Source organism: Rhea pennata, chromosome 1 (assembly GCF_028389875.1).
Source record: "Rhea pennata isolate bPtePen1 chromosome 1, bPtePen1.pri, whole genome shotgun sequence".
NCBI classification, from domain to species: Eukaryota; Metazoa; Chordata; class Aves; order Rheiformes; family Rheidae; genus Rhea; species Rhea pennata.
This window is the reverse complement of record NC_084663.1, coordinates 37,368,082-37,390,513: the sequence shown is the minus strand read 5'-3', so window position 1 is coordinate 37,390,513 and position 22,432 is coordinate 37,368,082. Positions and strand designations below refer to the sequence as shown.

General features: G+C 42.7%; 1 protein-coding gene across 2 annotated transcripts in view; it reads right to left on the bottom strand.

Moving 5' to 3' along the window:
• Positions 1 to 10,171: 10,171 nt before the first annotated feature.
• TBC1D30 (TBC1 domain family member 30) overlaps positions 10,172 to 22,432 on the bottom strand; it is a 56,826-nt gene continuing 44,565 nt past the window's right edge. For both annotated transcript variants that reach the window (XM_062567598.1, XM_062567599.1), the window contains 4 exons: positions 16,654 to 16,766; positions 16,344 to 16,483; positions 14,346 to 14,552; positions 10,172 to 12,736 (listed from right to left, as the gene is read on the bottom strand). In XM_062567598.1, the coding sequence (XP_062423582.1) occupies positions 11,955 to 12,736; positions 14,346 to 14,552; positions 16,344 to 16,483; positions 16,654 to 16,766 (1,242 nt within the window). In that variant the 3' untranslated portion in view covers positions 10,172 to 11,954. The remainder of the gene's footprint in view (positions 12,737 to 14,345; positions 14,553 to 16,343; positions 16,484 to 16,653; positions 16,767 to 22,432) is intronic.

Below are 22,432 nucleotides of genomic sequence, written 5' to 3'. Positions count from 1 at the left end.
CTCGAATGAGTTTTATTTTACTGGAGTAAAATGAGCACAGGAGTGCAGTCTCGGAGGTGTACTCTTACTGGTACTGTTCTACCGGAGGACAGCAGAGCAGGGAGGAGGAGAGCCCTGCCCAGCTCCCAGGCTGGAGCTTCGCTCCCACCTTCCACACTCTCCAGCTCCTCTTCCTCTGAGAAAAGTTGCCTTCAGGAGGCAGGTTTGCTGGCTGTTGTTCTACTTGCTGCTGGAAACTGGAATCATCACTGGTTTTCAAGGATAGGATAGCTCTTTGCAACACCCAATTTCTCAGAAACCATACTTCCAGCCTCTGAAGGCATCCAGATTCAAATATTGTTAATAACTTTGGAGGCCTTTTTCGCTTCTGATGTCCACACTTTTGGCAACAACCTTCTCGAAGTCTTCTTTATATGCAAGAGAGCTGTAAACACATTATCTTGTTTTGTAAGGTTATGTAAAGAAAACTGAGATTTTCTTTTGCAGTGATAGCCAACCCAAGATAGTGATTTGATATCTAACTGTGAGAGCTTGCAACATAAGAGAAAGACCATAAATCCTGAGGAAGAGAAAAATACAGACACGAAAGAAAAAAAAAAAAAGCAAAGTTGTGACTAGTTCAGAGCAGGAGCATAGGTGTCAAAGATGGCCTTTTTTGTACCAGACGTAGCCGTAGTGCTTTGGAAGAGAGAGAAATCATACAGTTCTTTCCGTAATTTCCCCTGGAAGCCTGGAGACAAGCTGCAAACCTGGTGCAGGAGTAAGAAGAAATTAATACGGAAGGGAAAGCTGAATAAGTGAAACCATCTCCAGGTCAGGTGTCACTGTGCACCTTTTTAAAAAACAACTGTGAAAAATGCTGTTGATCCGTTTGGAGAGAAAGGAAAGAGAGAAAAAGGATGGAAGGAAGGAAGGAAAAAGAAATATTCCTGAGCATGTTACTTCTATGCAAATATTAAGTGGAGTAATCCACTAAGATGCCTTTGAAAACTTTATGAAACCACACTTGCAGCCACTGACCTGTTTGTCACAGAGAGCCTGGAGGAGGGCATAAGCGAAAGCAGATTTCGGTGTGGAGTAGCTCCTTTCCTGGGGATCACGAGGGCTTAGAGGCTTGCTAGTCTGGCTGGCAGTACGGAGATGAGCGTCACTGCGTGGTAACCTGCTGGCAGGGGAGCATGGTAAGAAACACATCACCTGCCCATCGGATCGGCACGGTGACGGCTTCAACCTGTTTCCAATTCACTTCTCTGCTGATACCAAATTTCCCCAATTCTGACCTCGCAGGAGCATGGTGCTTGTAGCACGCTGGTTCCTCTAACCCACTGCTAGAGCCATGCAGGGCTTCGGAGACCCAACAGCGCTGCCCTCCCTGCAGAATGGCAATTCCTGTAATGTACAAACACATCAGTTAAACACCTAATGCACTGCGTGTCCGTCCCCGAAGGAAAAAAAAATATGCTAAAATATGCCAAAATATGGATTGGGGAAAAAAATAGCCACTTTTCCACTCCCTTTCTCATCCACTCATTCTTCCCCAACCCCGTCTCAGTAACCATTTCAGTTCACCTAGTGTAAAGCACGGTCAGTCTTTCCCTTAGCCAAAGTTACCCAGATCTTGCCCAGATTTTGCTTAGACTGGCAAATAGAAACAGAGAAGCAAATTGGGTCGTGATAGGTTATTCTAAATGTAGGATGTATATTTAACTGGCATATATATTTATATATTTTCACTGGCACCTAGAATATTTGGGTGCATTTTTTCATTAATCTAAATAAATAAGCCCTAGGCAAAGATTATTGCCCACACACTAGGTCGCTCCCCTTTTTCTATAATTACTGTATAATATAAAATCCAAACACACGCATGTGTTGGAGGTGTTGCAGATGTTCCTTTTCCCATCTGAGTGCTCCAACCACTAGGATAGGGCTTTTCTGCTGTCTCTGGTTGGCAGCCTTTCCAAGTGATGTACAGACCCATCCATAGCTGCTCTTTGAAACAGCAGACTCTTGCCCGTAATTTTTGAAGAGCTCAGTGTCTTCCTCCTCTATTCACTCTCACGAAGCCACAGCCCACAGGATGAAATCCCCTGGCATGAAGCCACATTTCTACTCCCTGGAAGCTGACTTTGGGTCTGCCCAGCTTTGCCACCTCAAGAGGAGGCACAGAAAATGCCCCCTATGTACTCCAAAACAGACGGCAGCCCAATAGTTAAGACACTACACCAGGATGGAAGGTGTTGAGAGGAACTGCTCGGGGACACTGGTCGACTGTGGACGTCCCTGGGTCAGAACACCAGGCTGTAGAAGGTAAAAACAAGCTCTGAGGATAAAAGCAATTTGGGAAATGATGCCTTTCTTCGAAGCGTATCTCAAATGGAGGTTGAAAACAACCAGCTGCTGAGTGTCCCCAGGCATTTTTGGACTAATCACATTGGCGAGAGCTAAAGGCATATCTTGATGTAATGGCCAAAATCGGAAGGTTTCTGGCTGGGCTCAGGCACATCAAGACACGCTCTGCGTTGAGGCTCATTGCCGAATGGCAAGCAGCAGCCCTAGCTGTGCCAGCCAGATCCCAGAGTCAATCACAGTCAGTTTTTCAGCTTGCTTTGACTAGATTTTCACTCACACGCAGATTTGTCAAGGGACACAGGAAACAGCGAAGAGCAGAGCTCTAGGGCAGCTTGCAGCGGGCTTTGGGAGCTTGCAGGGGACTTTTACAGCGGGCCCAGGCCTCTGTTGCCATGCAGTAGCCGAGCAAGGATTTGTATTTCTTTTTAAGCATCTTAACAACATCTTGGTCCTGTTCCGAGAGCCTAAGCCCTTACGGGGATCGAGGGCGTTTGTTTTCAGACGAGCGGCGCTCGGCCGGCGCTTCCCGCTTGGCCGTGGCCGGGGGCCGCGCGCACTCAGGAAGCCTGGCCGAGCCTGCGTGCCTCGGCACGGGTCTGTTCGCGACCCTTCGCAAAGCACGCCCCTGAAAACCTGGCCAGAAAGTCTAAGGCTCAGCTCATACGGCAAAGGAGGTGTCTGGGGTACGCGCGGACCCGAGACGTCGGAACGGACTGTGGCAGGCGGACAGCAAATTCCAGCTGTCCGCAGCAGCAGGTAGCTCTTCAGGGCACAGGATCCACGCGCTCGAGCCGCGGTTTCTCCACAGACTCTCCCCTGTCAGGCAGCATGCGGTAAGATGAAATAAACCTCTACAAGGCACACAGCGAATCTAGCAAACTGCCTCCCCCTGCCTGCAGCCTAAATCGCATTTGCCAGCTCATCCTCCAGAGATTAAAAAGAAAAAAAAAATGATTCTGCCTCTAGGGAAGACTCTTTGCAGTGTTTTACTGCATTGCTAGAGACGCTGTTTCCCGAGAGACACTGCTAGGCTGTCCCTGGATGGTGGTCTTCACTGTGCTCAGGGTCAGCAAACTTATTAAGAGGAGGGAAATCGCGCCAAAAGGCTGCGGCTTGAAAGCGCAGGCGACCGGCCGGGAGCCCGTTCCGCACCTGACCGAAGGCGAGAGACGTTTCCCAAACACTGAGCTCATGTCTGTGTTTTCTTCCTTAAGACCTGCAGCTTTTTGGCAGCGTAGCTGCTTTTGTGCGGAGCAACAGTGGCATCTAGTGATCGCCCCTTGGAGGTCGCCGTGGCTTTGTACTACCAAGAAAAGAGACAGTAGGGGCTAAGGGCAGAGGGAAACGGCACGGACCTGGTGCCGGCAGCGTCTGCAAACCTGCTCTGAACGTGCTGCATTTCCATCAGTTAGCGACGTTTTATCTTCACAGGCCTTTTCTTTCTTTCTTTTTTTTTCTTTTTTTTTTTTTTTTTTTTTTTAGCGTTTTTACTACCGATGCTGCTATGCCTTGCAAACTGTAACAGCGAAATCTCCCACCGACCCTCTCTTTCTACCGCACCCGCCCGGAGGGTTCAGCAGCGGCGCTGGACTCTTCGCCCCTCACACGACAGCCAACGAAGCTGCTCTTCAGCGTGAGCGGAGCCGACGTCTCCCGGTCCGGGAGGAAATCAGTGACTCAGCACTGGCCAGCCGGGATGGAGACGGTGGCAGCCGGCGTCCAGCCGTGCAGACAATAGTCCTCTATCCGCGCTGAAGAGAGGCCTCTTCTCCACCAGCGCCCCGGCGGCCAGACACTGAGCACCATTGTTGCGGCTGGGTGAAAAGTTTACTAGTGCAGCGGAAACGCAGTGTAAAAAATTATCCTCTACGGTTATCTTGAGTTCAAAAGGGCAGGACGTCTAACGTAACTGCTAGTGTGAGAAAAAGCCCTCGATTTTGCTTCTGCATTTTGGTGCAGGTAAAACAGAGCAACGGATCTATATTTGAAAGAAAAATCATTAAATAGTTTTATGAAAAGATGTCACTGTGAGAGTAAAGAAAATGCGATTACAGATCTCAGTTGTGAAACAATTTTAAGATATCTGATACCGCTTTTGGTCGCTGGAATGACGAGTTCAGGATCTCATTCAGCTTCACTCAGCTCTCCTCTCCTTGAGCGAGTATCACTGATTGCAGGCAAGCTAACCACCAAAAGTCTGCCCACCTGTCCAACACAGTTTTGATACCGGGCTTTCGCAGGTGCGTTAAATGGCCGCTGAAGACTTCACCTCCTTTTCCTAAGAACAGCCTTGCCCCCTCGTCGCTGGCCAAACTCTCTCACTCCAACAAGCCCCTCCGCAGTGTATTTGCACTGACTGGCTCCTGCCTTTGGCTCTGGGCTGGTGTTTGAGGCTTTGTGTCATTTGGAAAAGCCACGGGAATCTGCAAGAATAAAAAGCAACATGTGTGCATACATGGGGAGGTCCACGCGGCAGAGAAACTACTATTGACAGAGAGCCTTAGAAGCACAGGAACATCTATTAGGTGTGTCCTAATAGGGCTGAAAAACCGGTTTGGAAGAACTGCTGGCACTTCCTTAACCACAGCACAATCTGTCTGAAGCGCTGCCCCTAAACCAGGATTCTCAGCCCATTTCTAAGCCTTTCAGGCTGAGGGGTGGGATCCTGGTTCACTCCAACTTCCTACCCTTTTTGGAGGACTCCTTGTGGCCAACACCATAGCATTTCCCAGGCAGTGGGGAGTCCAGAGGCCTGTGAAACTAAAGGGCAGGAACAGCCACATAGGTCAAAGTGCTAGCAGAGCCAGCAGAGAGGCAAACCAGCACGCAGCAGGAATTTACCTGTGAGGGAAAGTCGGCCCTTTTCTCCTGTTGAACCGGTGTAGCTGAGTCACACCCTCTGTGGTCATCACATCAGCTGTGCTACCGCCACATTAATCCCCCCCCCCCCCTTTTAGCATATTCTGCTCTTCCAGGATCTCACACAGTGACACTGAGAAATGACTGGGAGCTTTACCTATGGATTTACTTGGAATTTACTTGGAGTTTGATGGGCTACTTGTCTTGATTCCCCTCCCCCCCCCCACAAGTGACTTGACACCTTTTCTCACGCCACATCCCACATCCACAGTAGCATATGTGACATGGAATACCATGTCATGGTCTCCTCCACTAAACCCAAGCCATCCTTACGCCTGGAAGGACTGTCTTGTCCTTCCTTGGGCTCCTCATCTGCTGTCCTCTAGTTTTGTGTCACAGCTCTATTTTCTCAAACATACTGTAAATAGAGATTGAAAGATACATTTTTCACTACTTAAATCAGGTATTGGTTTAAAATCTAAAAAGACCGATGAAATGTGCATGCGTGTATGGAAATGCCATCTCACTACTGCAGCCTCTGCGGACTTCTCCTCCCCACACCATTACATTTGGATGTTGCCATCTCTTGGTCTGCTGCGTCTGGCCAAACCAGAGGCCCCTCCAGCAAGAAGCCTGGATTTTCAGTGGCACTGCAAGCACCACAGATGTCCATCCCCTCCTCCACAAATAATTCAGAGTTTTATGCCCACTGAGTTCACTTACCTTCCAGTCGCAAATAGGAAAGAGAGGGTGTATAATCTGTAACCTTTCTGAGGAACACTATTTGAGTCTCGTGAGTTACTTTCACAATATAGATAATTCTAGAGTTCACTAAGTGTATATGTGTTAGAGCATATGTGGGAGTTTCCACAAAGTACTTTGCAGCAAAAAGACTGTTCAAAGGGTAGTGTTAAAAAAAAGGCCTAAGTAAGTTCATAGCAACAGCTATTGCTTTAGGCTCATATTTTCTGGTGTTTATTATTCTTTTCATTCTTAATCATGTCTTTATTATTTTTTTTTCGTGTGAAGGAGGAAGTTTTGCTACTGAACCACTGTTTCTGTTCCCTGCTGTGCATTCAGCTACCCAGATCAGCACCCCACCAATCCACCAACTTGCTCTGGATTCCCACATGAGCCACTGGCCTGGCTGTCTACCCACCACAGTGTGATGTGTGTAACACAGATGAAATCAGAGGGCTGAAGGCTGGGAAGTTGCCTCAGGGGAAGGCTGTGTCTAGATACACTGCGTTCCTACAAGACTCCTTCCCTAGGCATTTCCTACCATTAGTGGTCAGAGGCAGGATCCTAGGCTAAGCAGATCAGCATGACTGTTCTTATCTTTCTGTAAACTCTCCCGGCATCCAGAATCAATGAGTGCAAATAAGAGTTGGGAGTTCACAAAGGAAAAGAACAACTCAAATGCAGAGAGGAACAATTGCAAAAACTATTGACTACTGTGATGTAGAAAGTGTCTGTCTCTCCTGCTCCAGTATTCAAAATATGAGGCATTGTGTGAAGAATTTCCTCACGTCACCAAAAATCATAAAGGATGTCAGAAAGACCATAAATGATAAGGAAAAATTCTATGTGCCCTTTAGAGAAAGGAGAAAGAGGGCAACAGATCACACAGCAGCCATTTACCAGCCTGGCAGTGCCTACTGCTGACGAAACGGATGCAGAGGATCAAATCCCAGGTACTGCTGTAGCTGAATGGTGCATACGGCCACAAGACTCTGTGCAAACTGCTGTAAGCTGTGCTCTGAGCAGATACAAGCTTGCAAAGTCTTTGGGCTGAGCTGGCTGGAGAATCCAATTCTGCACTGCAGAGCTGTAGAGAGCACTGCTGTGCTGCTTTGCTGGTGGTTACTCGGCCACCTCCATCCAGCAGTGGCCTGGCATACCTTCCTGTTAGTAGCACTTATTAGCTTAGTTTTGGGACAATATAATCATAGCTACAGCCTCTCTCCATAGCTGGCTTGCACCCATCTGGCTCACAGTACAGGCCAAGTGAAGCCAGGTGTGCCTGCAAAACAACTCTGGTCTTATCCTGGCTGGGATTCAGGTGTTCACTCCCTTTTTAATGGTTTGCCACATGAACAGGGCCTCCACGGACTGACTCAAAGTTCTCTGTTGCTGTCTCCCTTTTGCTGGGGCAGGCTGGGATGATTGCTGGGCTGCAAAGCAGGTGAACAACATTATGTGATTCAGATCCCCGCTGATGTTAGGCAAGTAACAGCTGCTTTCAGCACATGGAGAATGAAAAAGTAGGGCAGTATGGGGGGAAAAGAAAGGAAGTCCTTTCCTGTGCTAAGGATGTAGGGGAATTTTTTTTGGAAAAGATTTTTTTTTACCATTTAAGAAATGACCTTTTGTAGCAATACTAACCAGGCAAGGCCTATTTGACACTGGAATCTACATCTCATTTTTTGTTTCGTTCTCCTTTTTGCACTGTAAGTAATATTTACCTGCTAGTTGAAATTTAAATAAACTAGTTGGCATAAATCTAAATTTTTTTATTACTTGCATATATTCATTGAAGAAGATAGGTTTTCCTATAAGCATCTGAAAATAGCAAAGATTATCCAACAGCACAATTCTTACTTTTCTCAGCTAGATATAAGATGTGTTTTGCTCGTTACTGAACATGGTTTGAACCCAGTTCTGTTAAGTATTCTGCGTTCAAATGAACGCAACCTAAAGGGAGCTGCACACCAATTATCTGATCCTTTGCTTTGTTGTTTATATAAAAGCAATCTAAGAAGTTTGTTTTCCTCCAAAATTCCTTGCACCTTTTGAGCTCCCATCCCCAAAGCACTCAGAGCTGCTCCTTCCCACCTCCCAACCTCTCCATTCGTGTGTATTGCCTCCTACAGCACCACTTCCTGCTGATTTGTGGTAAGCCAATATGGTCTGATATGGTTTTATCAGATAAATACTTGGATTAAAAAAAAAAAAAAATCTGTGGTGATCCAGTAGCTGCTTTATGTTGTGTGTTGGATTAAGCACCTCAGAAACTGCAGCTAGCATGCTGAGGGAGTCTAGGTCCAGTCATTGACTAACCTGACATGATCTTACACTACAAACTCTGATGACCTCCAGTTCTGTGTCTTATATGTTGTTAAATATTTTGTGTTGGTCAAAGTGCTTTACAGAATACAATTGAGCTCCTCAGCATAGCTGAGCAGGCAGATTTTCATGCTGTAGCTTTCATTTACCACTTTTAAGATCTCTCAAATTCCAGCTAATGGAAACCATGAAGGCTCTTCTCTTTGGGAGGGAAGGGTATCCACAACACTTACCATGTGCATTGACAGTGTTGAATCCACTCTTCCCACCTAGGACGCTACCAGACATGTACTTTGTCCCAAGGACACCAAACTGTCACTTAGCAAGGTGAAAGCAAATGTCAAAGTAGAGCCGTTCCCTGGTGTTTGAGAAACTAGTCACAAAACCAGTTCCTGCTGGCTGAGGACACCCAGGCTAGAGGTGCTAGTCTGCAGATCTCAAAGCACTTGCTGGACTCCACGCAATCAAAAGGTGAGCAAATCTGGAGCAAGCAAAGCTTTGCCAGTGGAGTCCCATTCCCAAAAGATGAATTTTCATCTCTTCACACTTCAATGGCTGTCAGTGGAGCTTATATCAGGTGATGACTTTGACTCCTTGCCACTTAGTCAAATGGCTGTTGTCTGTGGATGAGCACCAAGTAGCTCATTGCCAAAAGGTAAGGTAGAACTACAAAATGGTGAGATGACCTACATTATATCTGTATAAATAATTTCATGTGCTTTAAAATGCATGTTATGAAAGTTCCTTCCAATCAAATTAAAAGTCTCTGTAAAATTTTCAACTTGAACTTTTACCTGAAATGGAAATATAATTGTAAAGGCTGTGTTTTATTTCAGCTTGAAATAACTTTTTGTTGCCTTTCTAGCAACCATTTATATTATTTTGGGTGCATTCTAGTAAGATTTTTGATAAGGATACAAACTTAGAGTTTCTCTACATGCACTTGTGGATGAAATCAGCCATTTGCCACCTGCAATTCTGAAAAACTGATTTCTTCTATCAAAAAAAGGGTAGGCAATTTTGAATAATTTCAGAATAGCTTCAGACCTGTTTCCAGTTGCAGGACCGTAAGAATCGTTGCAACAGAATCAAATGCCAATCTCTGGAGAGCTTCCTGTTGAGGAAGTGGAAAAGCATTCTCACAAACAGATGTCAGTCTGGCCCTAACCAAGTAGTTTCTCCTTAAATAGACTTCAACAATTTAAAAATAAAACAAAATATTCTTTTGGTCACATGGAAGAAAGTGTAAGGAGCCCCTAGGGAGAACAAAATGCAGAGGTTTATGCAAGGGAGACTCCTACTACCACTGTTCCCCAAGTCCTCAGAGTTGCAAAGTCACTCTTCCAAACTGTGTTGCATCCCCAGATCTCATATGCCAATGGGAATCTCTAGTAAAAAAAAAAAAAAAAAAAAAAAAAAGGAAATTTTTAACGCATTTCTTGGTTCTCTGGATCTCTTCTGAACATATCTCCTCAGTACCAAGTGAAGCTGCTTTTAATGTACATTCAACAGAGAGATTTCTTCACTCTTGCAGGGAACATCCTTGGATGGTTATGGGAGACAAGAAAATTGAATGTCATCCTAGAGAAATTTTCCCACAGCAAACTAGTGCACTGAGTTGCTGTGATTCCTTCTCCTTAATCTCCTCAATCCTTCTCCTCAAAAACAGTCCACATACAAGCCCCTCAAAGCACACTCGATGATACTGAGTAAGTATTCGTAGACTAGATTACTAGTCCTAAAACTATAGGACTAGTAATTTATTGGCATTTCTTTCACAAGACCAGTATCTGTGTAGAGCTTGCTAACTTTTCATTATTTAATCACATTTTAATGTGTTGAAATTCATGCACTTGTGACATTTTATCAGTCTTTTTTCAGAATGACAGTCCTTTTATTTTCATTGGTTCACTATACAGCTGCGCAGTACACTAATGCTAGGTAAAAACAGGGAGATTGATTCACAATGAAATTTTGAAAAGTGAGTTTCCTTTAAATCAAAGCGGAAACAACTCTCATAAAGTCCATAATCAGTGACTAAATTCTACATTATTTTAAATTTACTCAGTGCTACAAATAATCATTGGTGACAATACTACTTCGATCTGAAAAGAAGGCGGGGCAAGATTTGATCTACACATATTTCAAATTTATAATGCTCATACTTGTATATTATTTTCTATCCACTCATATAAAACATAAAAATAAAATTATCTCACAACAGTAAACAGTCTATTGTACAGCTTATAATTTATGGCATACAATAAAACTGATATCACATCCTATAGATTTTATGGCATAAATTAATAAATATACAACAATATATTAATTTGCAAATTTAACACAAAAAAATAAAAAGAGAAAGATATTACATACAGTGTGACTGATTCATCATTACTGCTTTTACTCCTGATTAGAGTTAGGGCAATTTTGCATCATGGAAAACTTGGAAGTAAGAAAGTAATGAATCACAGTCAGTATGTACAATACGGCAGGGCTATAGTATTTTAAGAGCAACCTGAATTTTTGAAATTTGAGTGCTTGAGCTGGTAACCCTGAAGTTGAATTATCCAAACACAGGCTACAGAGAAATTGTTATGAGAAATGAACAAAAGGGATCGAGTCAGAAGTAGAAATTTAGCTTATAGCTTAGCCAATGTTGTTTCACAACAAACTGGAACTAAGTGATGGATCCTGCAGCAGTCCAGTGGATCCAATCCACTTACTCTGTGGCTGATATGCTAGCTTTTAATGAAAAGTGGCACCTTAAGTATCTAATCACTCTATTTATAGGACTGAAACTCCTAAACTACTTTGGAACATTCATATATTTTACATACTTCCAAGTATTTGCCAAGCAGGCAAATCTGAATTAATTATAAAAAGGTTGTAATCTACATACTAGCTTTTAAGTCCACTGTAACCAGGATGTGTCATAATGTTCAAATAACTCTACATATATACCTAACTTAGCAGTGCTGAAAATCTCCAACAGTTACTAATAGAAAAAGAGCAAGCCAATGTTGTAGACAGACATGTCTGTTATTCTCATGCTTGCTGACTACATTATATACTACATTATACATTATAAACTACAACATCAGTAGAGGACTGCCACGAAAAGAAAAGCATGAAATGCTGTTCAAGAATGTGCTTGAAAGTGATAATTTTGATTGTGAGGGCTGCTTGTGCTTCCGTTATTTGTGGCTTCTCCAGCTCCTCACAGAGCATGATGATGAGGTCTAAGAGAGAAGCTACACAACAGCCATAAAAAATGCTTTATGGATAGATTTTGCTGCAACAGATGGCAATTTGTCCTTAGAGCTTTGACAGAGACAGGAGACAGCCATGAGGGGCTGAAGGGTTAAAGGCAGCTGGCAATTTTATGTCTGGACTAGATTTAAAGAAACAGTATTCTTCACACTGTAAATCAATGTTTATTTTACCACAGAACCATCAGAATCTACAATAGGGTGCTAGAGTGCATCTTCTCTAATCTATTCCATACCACGCAGGAGCACAACTTTCAAAGACATGTATTTATACATCTGGTAACCACTTTTGTCTCCATTACTTTAATTAAAGTTTAGAATCTCTTTGGGACACAAATACACACACACACATGAAAATAAAATACAATTTTTTGCTGTCAGAAATAGGAAGCGCCAGGTGGTAAGTCACCGTTTCCTGGTCCCACTGTTGCCACTGACAGACTTGCTGAAACTTTTACTCATTTGTGGAAAGTGTACAGTTGGCGTTCTTTCAGTGGGGCCATACAGCCCTAAATTCCTGGCTGTAGCTGACTTTCGAAGAGGCTTGACACTGGGAAACGGGTTGAAGACTTGCGACTTTGGGTTACTGGGCTGGGGAGATTTACCCAGGTTTCCACTGTCACTGGAAGAAGCAGAGGACTCAGATAAACGTGTCTGGCAGGACTGACTGGATGTTGACTCAGCATCAACTTTGCTGTCTGAGGTGAGTTCCAGCGCTTCCAGTTTCAGCTGAACCACTGACATGTTTGTGCTGGTGTCCTCAGAGACTGGCTCAGCAGACTGTCTCTCAGTTTTTCGGGGAGTCCTGTCATCCAAACCACCACCTTCTCTTTCTCCAATATCAGCATGTGCAGAAGTCTCCTCTTTTGCACCAGGACTATTCGTTTTACAGCTCTCACTCTGCTCATCTATCAGTCCAATGGTATCCCCGTAGCCTAGCTGGCCTTTGGCCCTAGCAATATTCTTTCGATGAACTCGTATGTGAGTGCGCCATGGAGAGTTCAGTTTTGTTTTAAGATCTTCTTGGGGAAGGGGAGACATTTTCCCTGTAGCATGACTTGGGATGTGAATGACAGCATTCTTGAGAGATCTGTTATTTGACTTCATCTTCTTTCCTAAAAGAAGGTGGTTTATCACCGGGGAATAGTTTACCTGAGAAGGCAGAAGGCTGGTAACTGGCCCTTTGTCTGAAAGAAAGTGTTTAAAAGAAACAGTGTTGTTAAAGATCCAAACAAATTACTGTTCTTACAATTTACCACCAAAGACAATTTTGTTGCCTTTCCTGAGGTAGAGCAAAGGTTTGTAGGCTGACTAGTAAAGTCACTGAATTTCTCTTACATCTTGGAGTCAAGCAGAAAGCTGAAACTTGTGCAATAAAGTTTTCCTGCCTTCCTCCCTGCTTTTTACCCAGGGGTACGTCCTGAGCTAGATACCCTATGAAAATAAAGGGTATCAAAAAACAATTCTGTAATTTTTGGAATTGCAAGAGTGCAAACAACAGGAAACTGCATAGTCACAGGAATGGTATATACTGTTAATGGTATACTTGCTATAACTGGAAGCTTAACATTAATATTAGCCTCTGATCTTCTCCCTCTCTTTCATTTCTCCTCCAACTGTAAGGAGCCATTCAGTCCTTACATGATGTCAGTCAAAGAAGCCTCTCCATGAGGCCTGTGTGATTGAAGAATGAGCCAATATATTTTTTAATAGATGAAAACACACCGACTCATTTCCATTAGGTACCCTGATTAAACCAGAGCAATAGACTCAGAATTAGGTGAGAGTTTGATTAAACCACAAACCCAGCCACTAAAGATGATCAGTAAATTAGAAAGGTTTTTTGGCAATTCTTGGGCGTCAACATCTTACTGTTTGCATGGTTTCAGCATGGCTACTGCCTTTGTTCAAAGCAGACACCTTGCCACTATTGAAAAAAAATTCCTTATAAATGAGCTTAGTGTTCATACAAAGTTGCAGCTGTATGGACTCAAATGGTCCAGGCAGAATGGGTTTAACAAATCTAAGAGAGAAATAAACTTCTCTACAGTGATCCATCTGCAGGGTTCAATGCTGACTTGGTAAGATGACTCATAAGTGGGAAGGCATGAGTAGGGCGGACTGTGTTCAGCTTGCACGCCTATTAAAGTCTTCAGCTCCTCTGCTCATGCTAACCCCAGTGTTGTCCGGTTTGCCAGTTGTGGAAATAGATGTTGTAACATAGATTAAAGCACGCTAAGTAGTGGACTGATCTCCAGCTCAATTCTCACACCAACATTATTAGCGCTACATAGACTGTCAGCTGCAACAGAACATTTGAGCAAGCTTTGTAATCTGCCATGCCCTGATGAACTCAGGGAAATTAGCATGATATGCACCAGTTAGGAATCTACTTGCTCCTTGAACTAAAGTGTACTCATTTCACTTTTTACAATGCATCTGTATGTCAACTCCAAGAATGCCAAAGATTTAATTTTTTAAATCAGAGAGATCAACACAATGCACCCAGATAGCAAAGACACCTTTAAATACCATTGTTCAGCTGGTCCCTGGGACCTGAAAAGATCCCAGGGTTGTCATCTTCAGATCCTGACAAAAGAAAAACAAAAATATCATCTTCTCATTTACAGTTTGTGTATATGAAGTGGCATCCACTTTAATACAAATGTGTTATATGCTGTATCCTCTTTTGTTTTCTCTATTTACTTACATGTAAAAGAATATTATTTGCCTTGTCTCCTATCATGAAGACAGCTTGTAATAAATAAGTAAGTAAAGCATGTTTCAGTATGTTACCTGTTCTGATATACACATGGTGAACCTGCTGTTGCTGCTTCTTCTTTATCCTGGAATATTGCTTTTTCAGTGCATTAATATCAGTGGTCATACGCTCCAACATCATGCTGTTAAAAACAGCATGATACTCACTTCGGCAAGAGTCTATTGCTCCTGGACTTAGTTCTGCAATGTTGCTGGAGCCCAGACTTTGTTCTTCATTCTGATCTGTACAGAGTGGAAATAAAGAGAAATGAGGAATTCATCAGCATAGTCAAGAGTTCCTCAGGTTACCTGCAAGGGAGGTGTATGCCTTACTCCTGCTGCCTCATTTACCTATAGTCTTTAATGAAAGCAACTGCTATTATAACATGCATATTTAACACAGCTGCCATATTTTAATAAAAAGTATTACGTTTCTAGAACTACTGCTTAATATTATTAGGGAAATATTTTTAAAGAGAGTACAAAACCAATTAACCTAACAATGGAAAGTGTGGAAATCCATTTTTTAAGTTACTTGAAAATATACCAGCCATCCCTAAAGTAATTCAAAAATTATTAGAGACTCTCAGTTGGTCAAAGAAGAGGCTACTAATCTAAGTTATAAAATACATTACAGTCAAGCAGGCATGTGGTTAAAATTTGACCTAGTGATACGAGCAAGAAGCAGCAATAATGGTCCCACAGGGACAAAGCTGCTAGTAGCAACAGAAGCAATGGGTGCAGAGTGACTGAGGAGGAGGCTTCTCTCATCCAACAGCTGAAGAGCAACAGAAGCAGGGCAATTTATTTTTACAGCTGTTTTTGGTGCATCATCAAATTGGCACTCCCAGGTCAAAGGAATGTTTGTTTATCTTTGGCTTAGTCTGCAACAGCAGCTTGCGGCTTTAAGTGCTACCTTAGAGCAGCAGGCAGAGACTTAGGGTCCCTCAGGAAGAGAAAGCAAAACACCATAACACCAAGAGGAGAATTCCAGCATATAGATCTCAGCAAAACCAAGCCATGAAAACGATGGTATGTAACCAGGTAATTAGTGACTACTGTCATCAGTCTGCCTTTTTCTAACTACAGCCATTCTGTTTCCAGGCCATGCCTCTAAAGGTCCAATGAACAGTGTTGTCCTTAACCTGAACATCACTGAAAACAAGCAATATTATCAGCTACTTGTGAGACAGATCTAAATGTATCTTTTCTTATAAGCCCTTCTCTACCTCCTCAGAAATGTAAAAGACAAACTTAAAAGCGCTGCACCTGTGAGAGAAGCTGTTTTGTAAGAATCCTCCCCCAGGGTATCATAAAATCAGTCTCCAAAGTCACTGTTTCAGACACTGATGTAAGTTAACAATCTACTTTTCTCAAATGTATCAAAATTTTACTCTGTTTATATAGCTTGCACAGTTGAATGTACAGTTCTTTCAGAAACTTTCTTTCAATGTGGAGGGATGTGAAAAAATGGTAACACTTTGTCAGAACACCCTAACCCATATACAATTTTAGAAAATTGAAATTTAATACGCCCATAATACAGAACACTTTGAAGGCTTGGCCAGAAGAGCGGTGAAGTGACCTGCAGAATTCAGTTACTGTTTCACCACTGACAGGTTCCAACTGTATCCAAGCACATATTAACAAAGATCAAGAATATTTATTAAATTTGTGCTCTTCAGAAGATGCTGACTACCTAATAGCTCTCTCAGAAATTAGCAATAAGATTTTTTTTTTTACATGCTTCCTTCTTTTTTGTGACTAGGGAACATTGGAATTGGTTTTCTAAACATTATAGTGGCAAGTATTTATCCCATTTACTGAACACATACAGCCTTCAAGCTTAGCTTAGAAGGCATCTTCATAGACTGCAAGCAAGCCATTTGACATCTACTGTAATCTCTAGGTGAATTTAAAATACAATTTTCATAGCAGCTTTCACACTTGAAGCTACTGATGATTTCTGCAAGGTCATGCAGGTTTAAATGCAGGTTTATCTAGATTTTTCATAATCAACTGAAGCACCTTTACCTTTAATCTGTTTTTGGTACTTTTGGAGCTCTGGCACCAAAAACCCACTTAATGGTCCAAGACAGCCAATTGCATTGGCAATAGAGTCTTCATCATCCGGGTCATTCTCCTCATCACTGTCTCTGGTTCTGCCAAGCCTCCTAACAAATAAGAACATAAGGGAAACAGGTAAGAAAGACATTCTTTAATTTGATTACTAGCAAGCATCTTCGTCTTGTTAAAGTGAGTTTAAGAGGTAGACAGTGGCAGATGACATCGTCTAAGATAAATAGTGATCATATATGCCATAAACTGTGCAGTTCAAACTTACCCAGAAAGTGAAGTTGATTTTACTGCAGCAGGGAAAGGAGTAATGTTGTATGTATATTTCTCCCGTAATTCTGCCAGCTGTGGGAAGGGAAACTGAGCCATGGTATAAACAGTCTAGAAAAAAAAATGCATCTTTTAAGATTGTCCTTTTAATCAACAGACTTACAAAAAAAATATCCTTGTACAGATTTACATAGTCTTATGGGACTAAAAGCTGTACATTCTCATGTGCCATATGAAAATGTAAATGGCCTAGTTTTATGACACAATCAATGCTTCCAGTAAGAAAAATAATGAATGGCTCACTAGAAAAAGACTTGGTTCAGAATAAAAAAATACATGATGACATGAGAGGTAGCACAGTAACATGTGCCTGTAAAATAGCCTCTACGTCTGAGAAAGACCTCAGGTGGAAAGAGGATAATCAGAAAAATATATTACAGAATCACAGAATCAGTCAGGTTGGAAGGGACCTCTGGAGATTACCTAGTCCAACAACCCCACTCAGCAGGGTCACCTACAGCATGTTAGACAGGGTTGCATCCAGGCGGGCCTTGAAGATCTCCAGGGAAGGAGACTCCACAACCTCTCTGGGCAACGTGTTCCAGTGCTCCATCACTCCCACAGGAAAGAAATTCCCCGCCATGGTCAGGCAGAACTTCCTGTGCTTCAACTTCTGCCCATTGCCTCTTGTTCTGTCACATGGGACAACTGAAAAGAGTTTGTCCCAGTCCCCTTGACACCCTCCCTTCAGGTACTTGTACACATTGATAAGATTCCCCCTCAGTTTTCTCTTCTCCAGGCTGAAGAGGCCCAGCTCTCGCAGCCGTTCCTCATAGGGCAGGTGCTCCAGCCCTCTGATCATCTTCGTAGCCCTACGTTGCACCCTCTCCAGTAGCTCCATGTCTCTCTTGTATTGGGGAGCCCAGAACTGGACACAGTACTCGAGATGAGGCCTCACCAGGGCTGAGTAGAGGGGCAGGATCACCTCCCTCGATCTGCTGGCAACACTCTTCCTAAAGCACCTCAGGAGACCATTGGCCTTCCTGGCCACAAGGGCACATTGCTGGCTCATGGTCAACTTGTCATCCACCAGCACTCCCAGGTCCTTCTCTGCAGAGCTGCTCTCCAGAAGGTCAGCCCCCACCTTGGACTGGTGCCTAGGGTTATTTCTCCCTAGGTGCAGGACTCGGCACTTGCCCTTGTTGAACCTCAGGAGGTTCCTCCCCGCCCAGCTCTCCAACCTGTCCAGGTCTCTCTGAATGGCAGCACAGCCCTCAGGTGTATCAGCCATTCCTCCCAGCTTGGCATCATCAGGAAACTTGCTGAGGAGGCACTCTGTCCCCTCATCCAGGTCATTGATGAAGAAGTTGAACAGGATGGGACCCAATACTGAGCCCTGGGGGACGCCACTAGCCACAGGCCTCCAACTAGACTCCACACTACTGATGACGACCCTCTGAGCTCTGCCTTTCAGCCAGTTCTCAATCCACCTCACCGTCCACTCGTCTAACCCACACTTCCTGAGCTTGCCTAGGAGGATGTTATGGGAGACAGCGTCAAAAACCTTGCTGAAGTCAAGGTACACAACGTTCACTACTCTCCCCTCATCTACCCAACCAGTCATTCCATCATGGAAGGCTATCAGATTGGTTAAGCAGGATTTCCCCTTGGTGAATTCATGCTGACTGCTCCTGATCACCTTCTTTTCCTCCATATGTCTGAAGATGACATCCAGAATGAGCTGTTCCATCACCTTTTTAAGGATGGAGGTGAGGCTGACCAGCCTATAGTTACCTGAGTCCTCCTTCTTGCCCTTTTTGAAGACTGGAGTGACATTGGCTTTCTTTCAGTGCTCAGGCACCTTTCCATTTCTCCACGACTTTTCAAAGATGATGGAGAGTGGCCTGGCAACAACATCCGCCAGCTCCCTCAGTACCCGTGGGTGCATCCCATCGGGGCCCATGGATTTGTGGATGTCAAGCTTGCCCAGAAGGTCTCTAATCCTATTCTCCTCAACCAAAGGAAAGTCCTCCTTTCTCCAGACTTTCTCCCTCATGTCCAGGCTGCAGGATTCCTGCGGGCTGCCCTTTGCAGTGAAGACTGAAGCAAAGAAGGCATTAAGTAATTCTGCCTTCTCCATATCCCTCGTCACCAGGGCCTCCACCCCACTCAGTAGTGGGCCCACATTTTCCCTAGTCCTCCTCTTGCTGCTGATGTATTTGAAGAAGCCATTCCTGTTGTCCTTGATATCCCTTGCCAGACTCAATTCCAACTGGGCCTTAGCCTTCCTCGCTGCATCTCTACATACTCTGACTGCATTCCTATAATTCTCCCAAAAAGAGATTCTTCCATTTGTTTATGGAAATATAGAATCTGTATTTTATTTGTATTTTGTACAGAAATACAGAATTTGTTTTTGGAAATACAAAATTCTGCCATTTGTTTATGGAAATACAGATCTCTACAAGATTTTTCATTTTCCGTAACATACGAATGTAAGGTCTTTTTCAACTACTGTATTTATTTAATAACCATTTTCAATCCACTCCTTGCCAGCACTTTGCAAGCTCTCTTCCCCTAGCTATGATTTCACTTATATGAATGCATTATTGGGTTTTCTGGGATCTTCCAGACCTACTTTTCTGCCCAAGCATTCAACAAGATAAATAGAACTGAGCAGATCTCCACCTGATGTATACTGTTACTGATCCATTAAAACCAATAGCATTATGCCAGCTGAGCCCCAAGAGTTTGTGTGATGGAAACCATTTCCTCAGCACAAAAGTTACAGGCAAACAGGAAAGACTTTACATCATCCAACTTTTCCCTTTTCACAGTTAAAAATAATAATAATAATAATAATAGACATCATCTACGATGAACAAAGAAACCACTCTGCAATACTCTGAATTCAACACAGCAGTCCTCAGAACATAAAAGACTATTAAAAAAACTTTAATGCATTTTATTTATTCCAGCACCCAGAGATAAAGAAGACAATAGTTGCAAATGCATTTACTTCTGCATTATTTTTCCATTAAGTCTTTTTGTAATAATGGAATGTGCATCACCAGCTAATCTGGCATAAAGACACACCATATTCATTGCAATATCATTGCTGATTCATTCCTACAAACTTACTAGACTTTTTTTTTCTTCCTGTTTTCACATTTAGACATATTCAGGACTTTCAAATAATTGACACACCGTTCATTTGCAGTCTTGATGCCAAAAACAAAAAAAAATAGCTGAAACAGTTTCTCGGAGCTTCTTTGAAAAATCACAGCTTTTCCTCTATTTTGAAAATTAAATGTCTTATGAAAAACAGCAACTTAAAATATTTCTCATTAGCTGTGACAGCAAATCTTGGCTTATGTGTTTTTCTTGTGCTATAAAGTCAGTGGCATTTTCATTTGAAGGCAAATGGTCTCAATCAAGATGAAAGGAAATTCTGAACAATTTCTACATAATCCAGTCATGATACTTGTCTGGGTTAAACACATTAAGAAAGTCACAAAAATGGACCCTTCCTGACAGGAGGAGGAAAGAAATGCTTCTCAGTTGCAAAGACGCAGGCAATTAGGAGCAGGAGGAACATTCCTGACCGGATCAGGCACAGGGTACAACTGATAGTGCAGCTGAATAGGTTCCTGCATGAAAGAAGCTTTTATACCTTGAGGTATGTGCAGACTCTAAGGTAAGGAGAATGCCTTAAAAAATGCCAGAGCATGCTCTGAACTTTGCAGCTTTGCCGCTCCATGAAACTATAGCGCTACTGTGAAAGATAAATATTCTCCGGGGCCTGAACGGTGATATCCCGGCAGTCTACCAGACCAAGGAATTTTATGATCTGGAGAAAGACCTACATCCGGCCCAACATGTCTGTCTGTTTGATCTCCATCACACTTTCCTGTTTTTTTGCCATATGTCTCTCATATTTCCCCCTTCATGGAGCAGAGGTGTGTCTGGAATTTATTTCTACTCTTTATGTCAACAGCCTTTCCAGGTAACTTTTTCCATATGCTAGTTACCCTTTATGTGAAACAGTCAACTTGGAGTCCTCCCTTTACTCCTTGCATCTACTGTTTTAGATTATGCTGTCAGCTTTTGCATGTCTCCAATCTGTGTCTTTTCCAGATCCTGTGCAATTTCTTTCATTTAGTGTACCCACTCTTAACTTAATTACTTGTTATCAGATTAAGCTAAAGGCCTGCATTTGCCATCTGGCTAAGAGATTCACACACACACACACACACACACACACACACACCCCCAAAAAAAAAAAAAAAAAAGTTTTATCTTGGTGCAATTTCCACTGAAAATTCAAAAATTATGACAATCAACACCTGTGATTTCCTCCTTTTAGCAATGTTTCATAGTCTAAGAATCTTGCTCCTAGTTTGCATGTGGCTTTGGGTACCACTCAGTTAATTCTGATGAAACTCTGCTAGTGGGATATGCCTACAAATAGTAAGTCTGATGCAGCCAAACTCATTAGCTTATTTATGGCCATAAGTGACAGATTCTGGAAACATTTTTATTAAAAAAAAAAAAAAAAAAAAGCTATTTATTTAAGGTCAGAAAAGAGTTGATTTTTTTCAGCCTTCTGCCTCACTCAGAAAATGCAAAGCCATCTATACTCTCAGAAAAATACTCTACAAAGGTGACAGGCTATGACTTCCAAAAGACGGTAAGCAATTTTGCTTTTCCAGAGAGCTCACAAACACTTCACTCAAGAGCAGTCCCACACTGGTTGAAGGCCCTTCTATCTCTTTTCACTAGGAAAAGCAAAACAAAAAACAAACAAAATCTCTCCTCCCCTCCAAAAAGGTTAATGATGAATACACTCAAATCAGAATAATAGTGTCTATATGAGATAGTCTAAAAATGTTACGATAACAGAGAGGGATTAATCCCTATTCCCCTTCACCACAGTAAACACACAGGGATTCCTCTCCTTTTCCTGTTTTCTTCTCATCTTCACACTGGAATGTTTTTTAAGTGTACAAACTAAATTCATTCAGTTGCTTATAAAAAGTACTCGCTTTCTGAGAAGGCATGAAAGCATGCACTACTCAAACTAACACACAGTGTTGAGAGTATCTGTGGGCACGCGGCCTACAGCCTTCTGTCTCCATGTTAGAACTAAAGGGGTTTATTAATAGGACAATAAAATGACCTTACTGAATACTGTATTTGTTCAGCTTCTAGTCCTGAATACATACCTGACTTAGCATCTGAAGTGTGCAGCACTTACCCTTATTCACTTTAATTATTTAATCTGAAAATGGGCTGAAGCTGTAGCCTTGCTTGCTCCTCCAATCCTTCCTGCTCTCCCCCGTATAACTAAAAAGAACACTTGCCATTTAAGGCCCAAATTTGCAGAAGCTTTAAGCTCTTAATTCCAGGTACGTGCACCATCTATATGGAAGAAAAGAGTCTTTGAATGATGAACTTGTACCAGGTATACGTGCTGGTGAAGAGAATGAGGGCAAGAGTTCTTCTGATCTAGTTTAGACATCTGTCCCATCAACACTTGCTCCTGAGGCATCAGCCAGCCCTCACTAACTCCTAACCAAATAAACAAGCCTTTTAGAGCATACTTTTTTTTTCCTGGTGCCCTAGAAGTGCCTGTAACTGTTCACTGTCTTAAGTGAGGATACAGGTAGCTCAGGTGCAAATGTCACTGTCACACAAGTCTAAAGAAAAGTGAGAAGACTGCCGCTAACAGCCTTCACTGATCTGTGTGGGAAAAGCAAACCAGGTTATATTAACCC